Genomic DNA, 15,510 nt, shown 5'->3' on the forward strand with positions numbered 1-15,510 from the left:
CCTACGTGACCTTGGAAAAGTCTTTGGGGATCACTGTCCCTTAGTTTCCCAATTGTTAAAAAGGAATAGTCTTTCTAAGTGGTGGAAAGTCAATCTGGCTATGAAGCCTTCTTCCGAATCTTCTCCTGATCTTCCACATACGGTCACCCTAGCTTACCTCACTCTTCTGGGGTCGCACTCCCTTTTCTACTTCCCTAGAGGCCTTCTTGGGGTAGCAAAGCTCTTTCCCTTCCGGGGTCAATTGCCCAAACAAAAACAAAAGCGAAAACCAGGCAAGAAACACAAACAAAAATGTTATCTTTGGTTATATTCTGCTCAACTTCAAGGAACAGAATAGTGACGGTTGTCTTTCTATGCAACGTGTCGGTTTCCAAATGTCTCCTTTGAGAAAAATGATGGCAGATTCATGAAGTGAATTTGCACGTTCAAGGTCTGTCCAAATCTGGGATATGCTTCTGCTACCCTTCTCGTACTAACTGCCTCCAAACTCCTCCACCTACATATTTTTGAAAGTTGAACTGATGTTGCAAGGGGTTGGTATTTCTACTAAGACCCAGTGTTTTACCATTCAGCAGCTGCGGGAGATCTGTATCTTGAAGATACTCTTTATCTTTTGAACATTTTCAAATAAGTGGAAACAAAACAGTTTTAAAATAGAAATAGGGCGTGGCTTCCTCCAACTTCTACTTTTAATAGCCCTATTAAATTCTTGACTTGAGTTCAGTTTATTTAATCCACTCTCCTACTAGCTTCTTTCCCACAGAACCTGTCATTAACTTGAGCTTAGACAGTGTATTAGGGCAGAGGGCTTGGATCAATCCCAAAGAAGCAGGCATTTCTTCTTTCCTAGACGTTAAAGCCAAACAAATTTGTCTCCAGGATATGTCCTGTGTTTGCACGTAACTGAAGAAGATCTTTGTATTTGATTCTCCCACTGGTTAAATGGTTTTCGATTCAGATTTTATGTTTACCAATTTATCCTTTGAAATGATTTCCTTAAACTCTATCCTTTCTCCTCAAAAAAAAAAAAAAAAAAGAAAGAAAGAAAGAAAGAGAAAGGAAAAAAGAAAAGAAAAGGAAAATTTCTTATAAATAGAGGAGGTATGGCCCCAGTCTGCTTTGGTTAGGGCCCTCGTGAATGATAGCGTAGTTTCAATCACTACCCTTCGATGTGTCTTCAGTGTTTTGGAATCTGCAGAACTAAGTGCTTTTGATGATAACAGTTTTCCAATTTACTGATCAGTGCTGTTCTGTGGAACACAAATATCTAAGGCATTAATTCTTGATCCCAAGATGACCTGGGCATTGGGAAGCAAGCAGGAATGTGTTGGGGCAGCACTTAGGGTGACCATCTGTCCCAGTTTGCCCAGGACTGAGGGATTTCTCAGGATGTGGGATTACCAGTGCTAAAACTAGGAAAGTCCTGGGCATACCAGGACGAATTAATCACCCTAGACGCCAGCTGTCCTACCCACTCACAGCTGCAAGATAGTTGACAAAACAGTATTCGGGGCGCCTGGGTGGCTCAGTTGGTTAAGCGTCCAACTTCGGCTCAGGTCATGATCTCACAGTCTGTGAGTTCGAGCCCCACGGCGGGCTCTGTGCTGACAGCTCAGAGCCTGGAGCCTGCTTCAGATTCTGTGTCTCCCTCTCTCTCTTCCCCTCCCCCATTCACTCTCTGTCTCTATCTCTCATCTCAAAAACAAATAAAAATGTTAAGAAAAAAAAAAAAAGAGTATTCAATAACTGGATGAGTGTGGAAGGAAAAGAAATGTTTAAACCATTGATCCGGGTGGAGGGAGTAGAGGGAATGCAGAGTAGAAATGCAGATCATCAAAAGTCTGCAAACTGTAGTGTGTAAAACCCATATAGCCCTTCCTTACCTATCCCAAATCACTAAGGCGTGGGGACCAAATGATCAGCGTCTGTTGGACAGCTTTACAGTGAGCTGAAAAGAACCCACATACGTTATTCTAACTACACAGATGTTCCCCAGGAGGTAGGAGAATGTCTTAGGAACAACCTATATAATGCAGGGAGAACCTAAAAGGAAGATAGCAGCTATCGCAGTGTTAACTGTGTCTGAAGTCCCCTCCCCTCCACATCACATGTGACTTGAGAGGTCTTCTTTCTGTTAAGGGGAGACGAATAGAAAAGCATGAAGGTCTTATGAATGGAAGCACTTATTTTAACATGTGTAAGAAATGGCCAGTAAAGCCAGGAAACGTTAACTCATTTAACAGCAGCAGAGTCAACCAGCCATTTGATCTCTCCGACTCTCAATTTCCAAATTTGTGCAAGCTTAGCACAAATTGGAACTAGATGCTCCCTCAGGCTTCTTTCAGCTCTAAATGCTGTGATTATTCTAGATTCTTCCCAGAATAAAGAGGAGGCTGTTTTTACAGGAAAACTGCACTGGGGAGTTTTGTTTAAATTCACTTAAGTGCAGGGGAAAGTCCAAAACGTGGTAGGATAACTGACCAGAGATAAAATCCAAGAAGACTTGGAGGTGGGGTGGAGGGCGCTTGGCTCAGACAGACCAAAGTCCTTGGAGAGGAGAAACCACATGGGGGGAGGGGTAAGCAGCCTTTCCGGGAGGCCCCCCCACCGAACACCCCACCCGGACTTCAGGGTCTAAACTGGGCAGTTTTCACGAGGGATGTAGGAGAGTGTTTGGGGTCCCGGGCAGGAGGGCTTTCCTTCTGTAGACCCCCAAGGAGCTCTGATTTGAATTGAGGACAGAATCCCAGATTTTCATGAAGGAGGAATCCTGTGAGGAGTGGGGCTAAGGAAGGGGATGGCTCAAGAGGAAGAGACTAGAGAAGCTAGATGAACTAGAGAAGCTAGAGACTAGATGGCTCAAGAGAAGAGACTAATGATGGCGGGAAGCTAATTACATTAGGATGATCTGATATCTTCGGTTTGCTTAGTAAAAAAAAAAAAAAAAAAAAAAAAAATGGTAGCTTCAGCCTTCAATATGTTCACAGTTAAGTTCTGATCTTTTAAACCTGGCTCGAAAAGACAGATTATGGGGAAGGAATATCATCCACCTATTCTCAGAAAACATGGCTATGGGGTAAATATACTTCGGGGAAAACCTTCTGATGCTCATGGCTTTGACCAAAAGCAGCTCAAGAAAGAACACGATATAGTCTGCAGGTCAGGAGATGAGATTTCAAAAGATGGGCTTGTAAGCAGCTGTGGCAATAAGAAACCACATTAACACAAGGTTAGTTCAGAAAGTGACTAATACATTTACTGTTTTGGATGTAACTTTCTTTTTTTCCTTAAAAATTTTTTTAAGTTTATTTATTTTGAGAGAGAGAGAAAGAGAGAGCAGGAGAGGGGTGGACAGAGAGGGAGGGAGAGAGAATCGCAAGCAGGCTCCACGCTCCCAGCTCCAAGCTCCCACAGGCTCGAACTCACGAACCGTGAGATCATGACCTGAGTTGAAATCAAGAGTCAGACGCTCAACTGACTGAGCCACCCAGGTGCCCCTAGATATAACTTTCTAAGATTGTTCACCAACTGATGAGTTAATTTCATCAAATAAGTAGCCTTATGAAAACCCAGATACGTCCTTTAAAGCAGGGGCTTCTGCTGTTGGGCTGTTCTTTTTTACTTCTATGGTGTGGAGTAAGGCACCAGTTTGGTAAGCTCAGGGACGGTCGACCTCGGATTGAGGCATAGTCTGGCTAGGGCCAGCACTGCTCCCCAAATAAGGTTGGCACTGTGAAGTATTCCCAAGGTGAGCAAGATGCTTTGGAAGCACAAGGAGAGAGAACAGTACCATTGCTATTGACCAGGAGTAGAAAGGAAATGTCAGAAATGTCCCAGCAGGACTGAACATGGCTAGAAAATGCTGTCTGAAACTGATCCCTCGGGACACGGCAAAGTAATCTAGGGTGTGTGTGTGTGTGTGTGTGTGTGTGTGTGTGATGGGGGTGGAGGTGGAAGGGGTGATGATTTGCAACTGACTGGGCAGCAGGCTGAGGGGCATATTAAAAACTATTTCCATTTAGGAAGAACAGTGCTGAAGGTATCACAATTCCAGATTTCAAGATATACTACAAATCTGTAGTAATCAAGACAGCAGGTACTGGCACAAAAATAGACACACAGATCAATGGACCAGAGCAGAGAGTCCAGAAATAAACCCACCCTCATATGGTCGGTTAATTCATGACAAAGGAGGCAATAATGTACAATGCGGAAAAGACAGCCTCTTCAACAAGTGGTGTTGGGAAAACTAGACAGTTACGTGTAAGAGAATGAAACTGGACAACTTTCTTACACCATGTACAAAAATAAACTCAAAATGGATTAAATACCTACATGTTAGACCTGAAACAGTAGCATTCCTAGAATGAAACATAGGCAGTAATTTCTTTGACGTCAGCTGTAGAAACATCAATTCTAGCTATGCCTCCTTAAACAAGGGAAACAAAAACAAAATTACACTATTAGAACTGCACCAAAATGAAAAGCTTTTGTATGGTGCAGGAAATCAACAAAACAAAAGACAACGTACTGAATGGGAGGAGATATTTGCAAATGATATATCTGATAAGAGTTAATATCCAAAATATATAAAGAACACATACAATTCAACACCAAAACAAAACAAAACAAAAAGAAAAAGAAAAAGAAACCCCAAACAATCTGATCAAAAAATGGGCAGAGGACCTAAAGAGATATACTTTTTTTCAAAGAAGATATACAGATGGTCAATAAACACATGAAAAGATGCTCAACATCACTAATCATCAGGAAAATACAAATCAAAACCATAATGAGGGCACCTGGGTGGCTCAGTCGGTTGAGGGTCCGACTCTTGATTTTGGCTCGGGTCATGGTCTCAGGATCGTGGGATCAAGCCCCACACTGGGCTCTGCACAGGGCATAGATCCCACTGGGCTTGGGATTCTCTCTCCCTCTTCCACTGCCCTTCTCCCCCACCGCCCTCTCTCTCTCTCCCAAATTAAAAAAAAAAAAAATGAAATGAAAAAATTAAAAAATAAAGGGAAAACCACAATGAGGTATCACCTCACATCTGTCAGAATGGCCTAAATCAAAAACACAAGAAATAACAAGTGTTGGAGAGGATATGTAGAAAAAAAAGAACCCATGTACACTGTTGATGGGAACGCAAATTGGTGCAGCCACTGTGGGAAACAGTATGGAGTTTCCTAAAAAACAAAACACTAATCTGAAAAGACATATGCACCCCTATGTTTACTGCAGCATTATTTACAATAACCAAGATACAGATGCAGCCCAAGTGTGCATCTCTAGACGAATCGATAAAGAAGATATGGTATACATATATAATGGGATATTACTCAGCCATAAAAAAGAATGAAATCTTGCATTTGTGAAAACATGGACAGACCTACAGGTTATAATGCTTTGTAAAATAAGTCATCCAGAGAAAGACAAATACCAAATGATTTCATTCATATATGGAATTTAAGAAAGAAAAAAAAGCAAAGAAAGAAAGAAGACAAACAAAAACCCAGACTCTTCAGTGCACAGGACAAACTGGGGGTTTGACAGAGGGAAAGTGGGTGAGTGGGGCGGGTGACATAGATAAAAGGAATCAAGAATCTACTTATTTTTTTTAATTAATTAATGTATTTATTTTGAGAGAGAGAGACAGCACGTGCACACACGGTAGAGGGGCCGAGAGAGAATCTCAAGCAGGCGCCACACTCAGCACACAGCCTGATGGGGAACTCGAGCTCACGAACCGTGAGATCATGACCTGAGCAGATGCCTAACCGGCTGAGCCACCCAGGCACCTGAGAGCACACTTTGACAAGCACTGGGTCACGTACAGAATTGTTGAATCATTACATTGTACACCCGAAACTAATATAACATTGCATGTTAATTACACTTGAATAAAAAAATTTATTTCTGCCTTTCACAAAGATGGTGCTGACGGTGAAGAAGGAAGTTCCTGTCCTTCCCAAAGGCAAAGGCAAAGCAAAGGCTTTGAAGTCCAAGAAAATGGTGCTGAAAGATGTTCACAGTCACACGCACACACACACAAAAGGAAGATCTGCAGGTCATCTACCTTCTGATGACCCAAATGCCTCTGAAGGCAGCCCAAATATCCTTGAAAGAATGCCCCCAGAAGACACAAGCTGGACCACTGTGCCATCATCAAGTTCTCCCTTACTACCCAGTTGGCCATGAAGAGCATAGAGGACAACACACTTGTGTTCACTGTGGATGTCAAGGCCAACAAGCACCAGATTAAAGACACTGTGAAGAAATTCTATTACCTTGACGTGGCCAACGTCAACACCCAGATCAGGCCTGATGGAAAGAAGAAGGCATATGTTTGACTGGCTCCTAATTATGATGCTTTTGGATATTGGCAACAAAATTGGGACCATCTAAACTGAGTCCAGCTGGCTACATCTAAATCTAAAATTTTTCACCATAAAAAAAAAAAGATTTATTTCCATTTATGTCAATTCAATAACTATTCTTATCCCACTGGATGCTCACTGTGTTGGGCTGCCAAAAACATGAAAGACCCCATACGAGATTATACTTTAGTCAGGGTAATACGATATTCACATTCATAATCATAATGTAAAGAAGATTATAAAATGACATACAAGCGTTACAAAGGTTTACAAAGTGTATCATTGAGAGAGAAAAAAAAAAGATCAGGAAAAGCTTCCCAAATGACAGGCCATTAAAAGCAGACATATTAAGGCCATTATTTAAATGGGAGAGATGGAGAAGAGTGGCCCCGGTAGAGAGAGAATGACCTGAAGAAAAGTGCCAAAGGCAGGAACACAAAGAAGGTGGTTTTTCTGGAATATTCTTTTCAGAGAAAGCAGCAGTGAGAATTGACAGTGAGGTGGTATTGGTGATAATGAGGTGATATCTATTAGGAGTATGTTGATATCCGACATCCCATGAGATGTTTATAGTGAGCAAATCAATAAGCTGTGGGAACTCCCTGCAGCATGTGAGATTGAGAAGTTATTCTTAGAGCCATGCCTTAATTAGAAAAATATGTCGAGTGTTAGAATGGTTTGAAGAGAGAGAGACCCGGGCTAGAGAGGGCACTTGGAGGGATCTAACGATCTATTTGAGAGGCATGACAGGCTGGAGTTAGAGTGGCCGTGATAGGAACAAGTTGGGTAATACTCGCTAGAAACCATCCCAGACAGAATGTACAGAATGTGCTGATTAGATATGGGGCACAAAGCAGTTGGCTCCCAGGAAAGAATGGCAGTGCCAGTCACGGAGACTCTGAAGAAGTGGGTTTGTGGGGAGTAGGGAGGTGGAAGGGGGAACATATCAGCAGGTGTCAGTGGGAGCCTCAGGAAGAGATATCCAAAAAAGAGGGAAATGTGGGGGGCATGATACAGTGTTATGATTCATCAGAACCCAAACCGTGATGTGAATCACCAAGTAACAAAGAACATTAAGAGCCAAAAAGCAAGCTGAGGAAAGATTCAAGGGGGACAGTCACTGCAAATTAAAATTTCCCCGTAATTCTGAATTTCTCTGAGAGTAGTGACTCTAAAATCAACTATTAACCAAGGCTCAATGGTCGGCGACCAAGAATCTAAAAAGAACAGTATTATCCATAGTTGGATGGATAATATCCATTATCCAAGTTCCTCAAAGAGGGATTGTAAAAGCAATGCCCTTTCACACATTTGGCAACATGACAACCTTTACATAGTGTTGAAATCGTAGCTCAGAAAAGTTAAAAACAGAACCACCCTCCGATCCCCAAATTGCACTGCTAGATATTTACCCAAAGAATACAAAAATACTAATTCAAAGGGATACGTGCACCCGCCCTAATGTTTATAGCAGCAGTATCTACAATAGCCAAATTACGAAAACAGCCCAAGCATCCATCAACGGATGAATGGGTAGAGAAGAAGCTGTGTCTAGATACAACGGAATATGAATCAGCTATAAACAAGAATGAACTCTCGCCGTTTGCAATGACATGGGTGGAGCTAGAGCGTATTATGCTAAACAAAATAAGTCAGTCAAAGAAAGATAAATACCGTATGATTTCACTCATATGTGGAATTTAAGAAACAAAACAAATGAGCAAAGGGGAAAAAAAAGAGAGAGAGAGAGGGAAAGCAAGAAACAGACTCTTACCCATAGAGAACAAATTGGTGGTTACCAGAGGGGAGGTGGTGGGGGGATGGGTGAAATAGGAGATAGGGATTAAGGAGGGCATTTGTTGTGACAAGGACCAGCTGCTGTAGGGAAGTGTTGGGAGAGAGAAATATATACATTTACACAATAAACGTATACGATGCATTTACCTAAATGTATCGTATAAATGTACACATATACAATAAATGTACATATTTATACAATAAACGTACAATAAATCCAATTCAAAGAACTGTACACATCTTATAGGGAGTCTAGGTTGCAAAGTCAGGGTGTAAAGAGGAGACGACACACAGTCAAAATTCCTCTGGAGAAATCCCTGGGGAACGTGCCACATTAAGACGACACAGAGTCTCCCGAATTCCAAGATGGCCGATTTTCCCTCTAATCTTGATCTAGATGGTAGTTTCTTCTAACGAGCCCCAGACGAAGAAGTTGGCTGGAACTGAGGAACTCTGTGTTATGAGATGTACACGGTATCATTAACGTTAGAGAGCCATGGGGACGAAGACCCATCATGGGAATAAACAGAATCCACCTCGGGCTCACTCGAAACCCCAGACAAATTGCATGGAATGGAAGGCAGGGTGGGATGGCCCAAACCATTTAAATTTACCCACCGTGTGGGCCTGTGTGTGCCCATGTGTGCGTGCATACAGTTGAGTTTGTGCAAGTTGAATGAATAAAAGTTGAGACTCCATTGTGTTGAGCATTGCTCACGTATCAGGGGTTGTGTTAGGCGTAAAGGAAACAAAAATTATCAGGTGTAGCTTCTACCTTTGAAGCTCAGTCTCAAAGTCCGCTGGGAACACAAACACAGCACTACAAGACTAATAATAGTACAGTGTGATACGGGAGGAGTGAGTCCATGGCAGTGAGAATTAGGAAAGTCTTTTTAGAGAGTGACCGTAAGTTGACTCTTACAAGAAAGGCCCATGTCAGTCAAGTGAGGGAGAAGGAGAAAAAGCCCAGAAGATCGTGGCAGGGCAACTGGCATGAGTGAGGCAGGGACGGTGGAAGTGGCACATTTGGGACTCACAAGTCACCCAGGTAGAGCTGGAGTACAGCATGGGATGGGGCACATAGCGAGAGAAGGTGCTGGAAAGCCTAAGAGACCAGATGGCAATGAGTGCCCTGCGCTCAGTGAAGGGGCTAGGACATCGTGTTGGAGGTGATGAGGATCTGCCTGAAGGTTTTCAAGGAGAGAGATGATCACATGATCAATTTTTATAAATGTCATCCTTGTCACTATGGAGATGGATGAAAGCAGGCTGAGAATAGTCGGGGAAAATACGTTGACCCTTGAATAACAGCAGGTGTTAGAGGTGCCAACCCCTTGTGCAGGAGAAAATCCACACATAACACTTTTTTTAATGTTTATTTATTTTTTGAGACAGAGAGAGAGAGAGAGAGAGAGAGAGGATGAGTGGGGGAGAGGCAGAGAGAGAGGGAGACACAGAATCCAAAGCAGGCTCCAGGCTCTGAGCTGTCAGCACAGAGCATGATGCGGGGCTCGAACTCACGAACCGCGAGATCATGACCTGAGCTGAAGTTGGACGCTTAACGGACTGAGTCACCCAGGCGCGCCCCACATAACCCTTGACTCCCCCAGAACGTAAGTACCAGTAGCCTACTGTTGATTGGAAGCCTTACCAATGACAAACAGCCAATGAACACATATTTTGTATATCATATGTATCATGGACTGTGTTGTGACAATGAAGTAAGCTAGGCAAAAGAAAATGTTAGGAAGAAAATCATAAAGAAAAGAAAATACATTTATAGGGCTCTATTGTAAAAAAAACAAACAAACACCTGTAACTGGACCCACGCAGTTCAAACCCGTGTGGTTCACGGATTTGCTGTAATTAGAAACGAGATGAGGGGCGCCTGCGGGGGGTGTAGTCGGTTAGGCATCCGACTCTTGATCTCAACTCAAGTCATGATCCTGCGGTTCGCGAGTTCAAGCCCCGCGTTGGGCTCTGCGCTGACGGCGTAGAGCCCGCTTGGGATTCCGTGTCTCCCTCCTTCTCTGCCCCTCCCCTGCTTGTGTGTGCTCTCTCCCTCTCTCAAAATAAACCAATAAACTTTAAAAAAGAAGAAAGAAAGAAAGAAAGAAAGAAAGAAAGAAAGAAAGAAAGAAAGAAACAAGATTACTGTAGGAGACAAGAGAAGACAGATGGCGGCACCAGAAACAGAGAGGAGGCTGACAGCCAGGTTCAGTTTATTGACTGTTCAGTCTGTAGTCAGCGCTATGCCAAAAACTTACACGCATCGCCTTGCTGCTTCTGCCAGTAACACCTATGAAGGTGGGGTGGCCAGGTCACATCGTCCCCGTGGCCGTCATACGAGGTGCCCACCTCAGTTCATGTACCACGTCCACTGAGAAGGCTTCCCCGACTCACCCCATTCAAAGCAGGTCCTTTTCCATATCAGGCTGTGTTCTCTGCAGAGCACTTAACAGAATCTCTAATTATCTTATCTGTCTGCTTTTTATTATCCGTGTCCCACGTCTAGAACATACACTCCACGAGAGCAGGGGTCTTATTTGTTTCATTCACTACTGTATCCCAGTACTTAGCACGGTATCTAGGTGCTCAACATTTATTAAATGATGACATTTTATAGATATTTATTACAGACGACCTTTTAGAGGCGAAGGCCAGAATCACAACAATAACAACGATAAAAATTAACGCTTAAAATATGGGCTGGGCAACAGTCCAGCTCATTGAAGCCTCACGTATTTGATACAAAATTATTATTTTCCGCATTACAGATGGGAAACTGAGGTCCCCAAATTCAGGTCACTGGTCCGAGGTCACCCAGCTTGTAAACGGCAAAGCAGGGATTCAAATGCAGGCAGTTTGGCTCCAGGCTCCACGCTTTCACCACCTTGGCTTTGCTACTTGAAGACTGGGCTTTTGTATAAACAAAAGGGTCATGTGGCTGGGATGGGGCAGCTAGGATTCCAGCCTGGCTCTCCCCAACTCTTGGAACCCAAGCTCCAGGGAAAGCCAGATCCCCCAGGATGGGGCAGTGAGAACGACGGAGAGAGAGAACCCAGCCTGCAGGGAAGAGCTAGAAGAGGACACACAAAGGCGACTGTGTAAGTTGTGTTCTGAGTGTGTTGGATTTGCGGTGCTCCTTGTATCCACTCTATCCTTCACTGTGCCTCCTGCTTTTGGAGCAGAGCATGTTCCTCAGCCCTTCCGATTCCCTCTTCGCCTCTCGGTAAAATGGCGAAATGTGCGTTTCAATACTGACCAGACGAGATTCTTGAGAAGATTAAGCTGAGATAATGCAGACCCAGATGGGGCAGATGGGCAGTCCCCTCCTCTTTCCTGGACCTCCTGCTCACACAAAAAAGCCCCGAGTTCCAGAAAGAGGGGCCAACCATCCAGATGACTTAGGGAACAAGAGAGAATATTTTTGGGCGGGTCCCATTATACATCATTCCTCAAGCTCGACAAGACTCAGAATCCGCTAAGGTTCATCTTCTGGACACTTGCAGTTTTTGCAATAATTAATGAAGGATTCATAAAACCAGGTATAATTTAATCTAAATGTGTAACACAGATCTTATCTCTCCTTCCTCTAGAAATTTCTTTTTCTTTTTTTTTTTTTTAATTTCTTGCTAGGTCATATGAAATACTTGTCTTTGGGTAAGTCACATATTTTCATCTTAGTTTCTCTTCTGCAAAATGGGGATGGTAGCCTTCCTTTTACAGGGGTCTTGTAAGGATTAGACGAGATCCTGCGTAAGTACTTTTGCAAAATAAGTACTATCCAAACATAACAAAGAAACATTATTAACAATGTTTTTATGAGACAGAAGGGGTATGTTTATTGAGATGACACCACTTCCACAGAAGTAATTTAATTAGTATTCTCTAAATTACGATTGTTCAAGGGCTTAAAGCTTTAGGTCTTAACCTGAATCTTGCCCTTCTAATACCAGATGGAGATGTTCATTAACACTCTACCTACAAGACAAGGAACGATTTTGCAGTGGGGAGCGTCCTTTAGTCTGACCAGCGTCACCCTAAGGAACCATCTTCAACTGTAGCCTGCCCCTTGGGAAAGTGACCCAACAAAGGCTCGTCAGTATCCTTCACCCCCTCGATTTGGTTAGGGATAGTGATTGGCACCAAGCAGGACAAATACGAGGTCTCCCCTAAACTTGTTGCTAGAACTCTCAGGAAAAAGACTCTCTTGTCCCCTAAGAGTGCCAACTGTCAGAACCAAGAAACGAGAGCTACTCGTGGCCATCTCTGACTGCAGGTGGGGGGAGTCTGTCTGAATGGGGCCACCACAGGCAGGGAGAGTGACCAACTTGGCCCAATTCACCTGGGGCTTTCCTGGTTGTAGCACTGGGAGTCCCATCCTGGGACCCCCGCCCCCCCACCTTTAGCTCTGGACAAAGAGACAGGTTTTCACACCACAGAGAGACCATCTGGCAGACAGAGTCCTGAATTCCTGAATATGTTGTTTCCACTCTTGATCCAGATTTTTTGGAGTCCTTTCTTGGGCATCTCAATTCTGTGACCCGATAGGCTCTTGCGTCTATTTAAGCAACTTTGAGTTGTGTTTCTGTTGCTTGCCACTTAAAGAGTCATAGCACATTCCCAAAGAATGTGCACATATAAATAAAACTCAGCGTTAAAAAAGCAAAATAAATCGAAGTAGGAAACACGCTATTTTTAGGTTTGAAAAATGAGGAAATGCGACCATGCGGTCACTGCTGAGGTTGAGATAATTTATTTGAAGAAGGGGCTCTGAAAAAAAAAATGTATACAAATGGAAAAAGGAAGAGAGGCAAACGAAAACATTCTTATGGAGGAAAAACCTCACGGCATGAGAAAGGTCAGAGTAATGAATGCACGAGCAAAAATTCAAAAGAATAAACTTACACAGTGAGAAGGGGGGGAAAGTATAGCTGGAAAAAAAAGTAACAGTTTTGCCTTTTCCATTAGGGATGGACTGGCCCTGAAGTGTGACCAGAAGACAATTTAGCCATGGGAATGGACTGTAAGAAACAAGCCTAGCGGCTGTTTCTGTGGGTACTGAGCAATTTCACAAGATTTAAAGCAAAAATCGAAATGGCCTCTAACATTCCACCATGGGGCAGGGAGGCCAAAGACAATGCTATAGGAATAACCAGAAAAGCTAGAGAAAATGGTGGTTTCTTAAGGTGACACAAATGATTACAAAGATCTGATGAGTTAGAAAATCTAACCATGCACCAGAATTCAAGGTGGACTATTGGCTCTCTGTTTGTGCTCCTGGAGGGTTTCCTTTGAGAATATGGCCAGAAGGGAGAGGTCTAGACCATCTGTCTCTCCAACAGCCACACGGAATGGGCTGATAGCCGCTCCGCCTGGCCTCCCCTGAAGAAGGATGTGAGACTGGGGCCTCTTACCCCGAGAGACTCTTTTTGGCCTGTTTTAGCACCATTTCTTTTTTTTTTTTTTTTTAATCTTTATTTCTTTTTGAGAGAGAGACAGTGTGTGAGCAGGGAAGGAGCAGAGAGAGAGAGAGACAGAGAGAAAGAATGCAAAGCAGGCTCCAGGTTCTGAGCTGTCAGCACAGAGCCCGACGCGGGGCTTGAAATCACGAACTGTGAGATCATGACCTGAGCTGAAGTGGGACGCTCAACCCACTGAGCCACCCAGGCGCCCCTAGCACCATTTCTAATTCTAATGCAGATTGGAACAAGCCTAAGGGTTGAAGACCAAGAAAGAAATAATTTTCTCAATAGAAACACAACTTGAAAAAAAAAAAAAAAAGCCAGGTGAAGCTACGTAATTCAGTGCTACCTCTGCGAATATTCTTTCTATTGAGTCTCATAAACTATTTTCACTTGGTTTTCTGATGTCATGTAACGGTAGGGTACTAGTCATTTCCTTGGTCCTATGACAACTGTGGGTGATTTGGGGAAGCTGATGTACCTGTGCATGGTATTTCTAACACAACCACTTTAAGTTAGGGTGTTAGGTAGAAGAGAGAAGGAACTTTTGAGACAGGAAAGGAACAACACTATTTGTACTTGCACGTTTTGCAAAAACGATGTTGACACCGTACTTACTGAAGGACTTTTCCTCTTATAACATGACATCGAACATAGAAGAGCTGGGGCACCTGGGTGGCTCAGTTGGTTAAGAGTCCGACTCTTGATTTTGGCTCAGGTCATGATCCCAGGGTTGTGAGACTGAGCCCTGCGTGGGGCTCCGTTCTCGTGGAGCCTGCTTAAGAGTCTCTCTCTCCCTCCGTCCCTCCCCTGCTCACATGCACTCTTTCTCTCTCTCAAAAAAAAAAAAAAAAAAGAGCTGATATGGTTAAAAGCTATCTGGTAATGAAGGACCAGACTCACATCCCAAATCTTAAGTCCCAAAGGAGACTCAAGCATAAAATCCTGGAGTTACTTGAGGGTATGATTGGATTTTACATTGCCTTTGAAGATGGAGATATCCAACACGGGCTAGAGCATTTGAAGATACTTATTTAATTTAATTTATTTATTTAGAGAGAGAAAGAGAGAGCATGAACGAGGGAGGGGCAGAGAGAAAAGGAAAGAGAGAGAATCCCAAGCAGGCTCTGCACTGTCAGCAAGGAGCCCTACCTGGAGCTCGAACTCATGGACCCATGAAATCATGAGCTGGGCTGAAACCAAGAGTTAGATGCTTAACCAACTGAGCCACCCAGGCACCCGATGATTGTTGTTCTTTTTTTACTACCTTGCAATTCATGAAGGCCCACGTACAAGCAGGATATCCTTCTGCTTTCTCCCTAAACCAGAATGCCATCCCGCATGTAAGAAAGGAAGGAAGCAAAGCCACAGGAGACGTCACATTATCCTGAAAAGCATCCCTTGTAGAATCAGATCTGACAGACCACTGACCCTGGACCATGCTTGCTGTTCTCCCTGGAGGATGCTCTTGGTGGAGCTCTCACCTCCGAAGGAGATGGAATGCATTTGCCGAGGCTAATGGGCAACCGGGAATCTAGACTCACCAGCATTTCCACCTTCCTACAAATTCCTCATAGCTGTATGTGCAGTGTTCATGTCGTTCTGGGCATTGAGTCTTCCTCGAGGAGAGGCAAAGGCAGAGATGAAGGGGGTCTTCTTACCTGGGCTCTCATTTGGTAGCTGGGGAGATTTGAGGCTCCAAGAGATTATGTGATTTACATGGAGCCATACTATCTCTCTGAGAAGGCAGAAGCCAGCATACCATACCACAGCCTATAGCAAAAACGGTTTCCTTTCCTCTGCCTATCTACATATCAGTCTTGGTCTCCTATCTTGTCTATTTTTCTAGGGCTGGAAAATGGGGG

General features: G+C 43.5%; 1 protein-coding gene across 1 annotated transcript; it reads left to right on the forward strand.

Moving 5' to 3' along the window:
• The first annotated feature begins 5,934 nt into the window (after positions 1-5,934).
• LOC122238828 (60S ribosomal protein L23a-like) lies at positions 5,935-6,353 on the forward strand. The gene is made up of 2 exons (XM_042987576.1): positions 5,935-6,015; positions 6,129-6,353. Exons 1-2 carry the CDS (start codon positions 5,935-5,937, stop codon positions 6,351-6,353), a joined length of 306 nt encoding a protein of 101 aa, XP_042843510.1.
• The last annotated feature ends 9,157 nt before the right edge of the window (positions 6,354-15,510 follow it).

This window comes from Panthera tigris, chromosome B2 (assembly GCF_018350195.1).
Source record: "Panthera tigris isolate Pti1 chromosome B2, P.tigris_Pti1_mat1.1, whole genome shotgun sequence".
In the NCBI taxonomy this organism is placed as follows: Eukaryota; Metazoa; Chordata; class Mammalia; order Carnivora; family Felidae; genus Panthera; species Panthera tigris.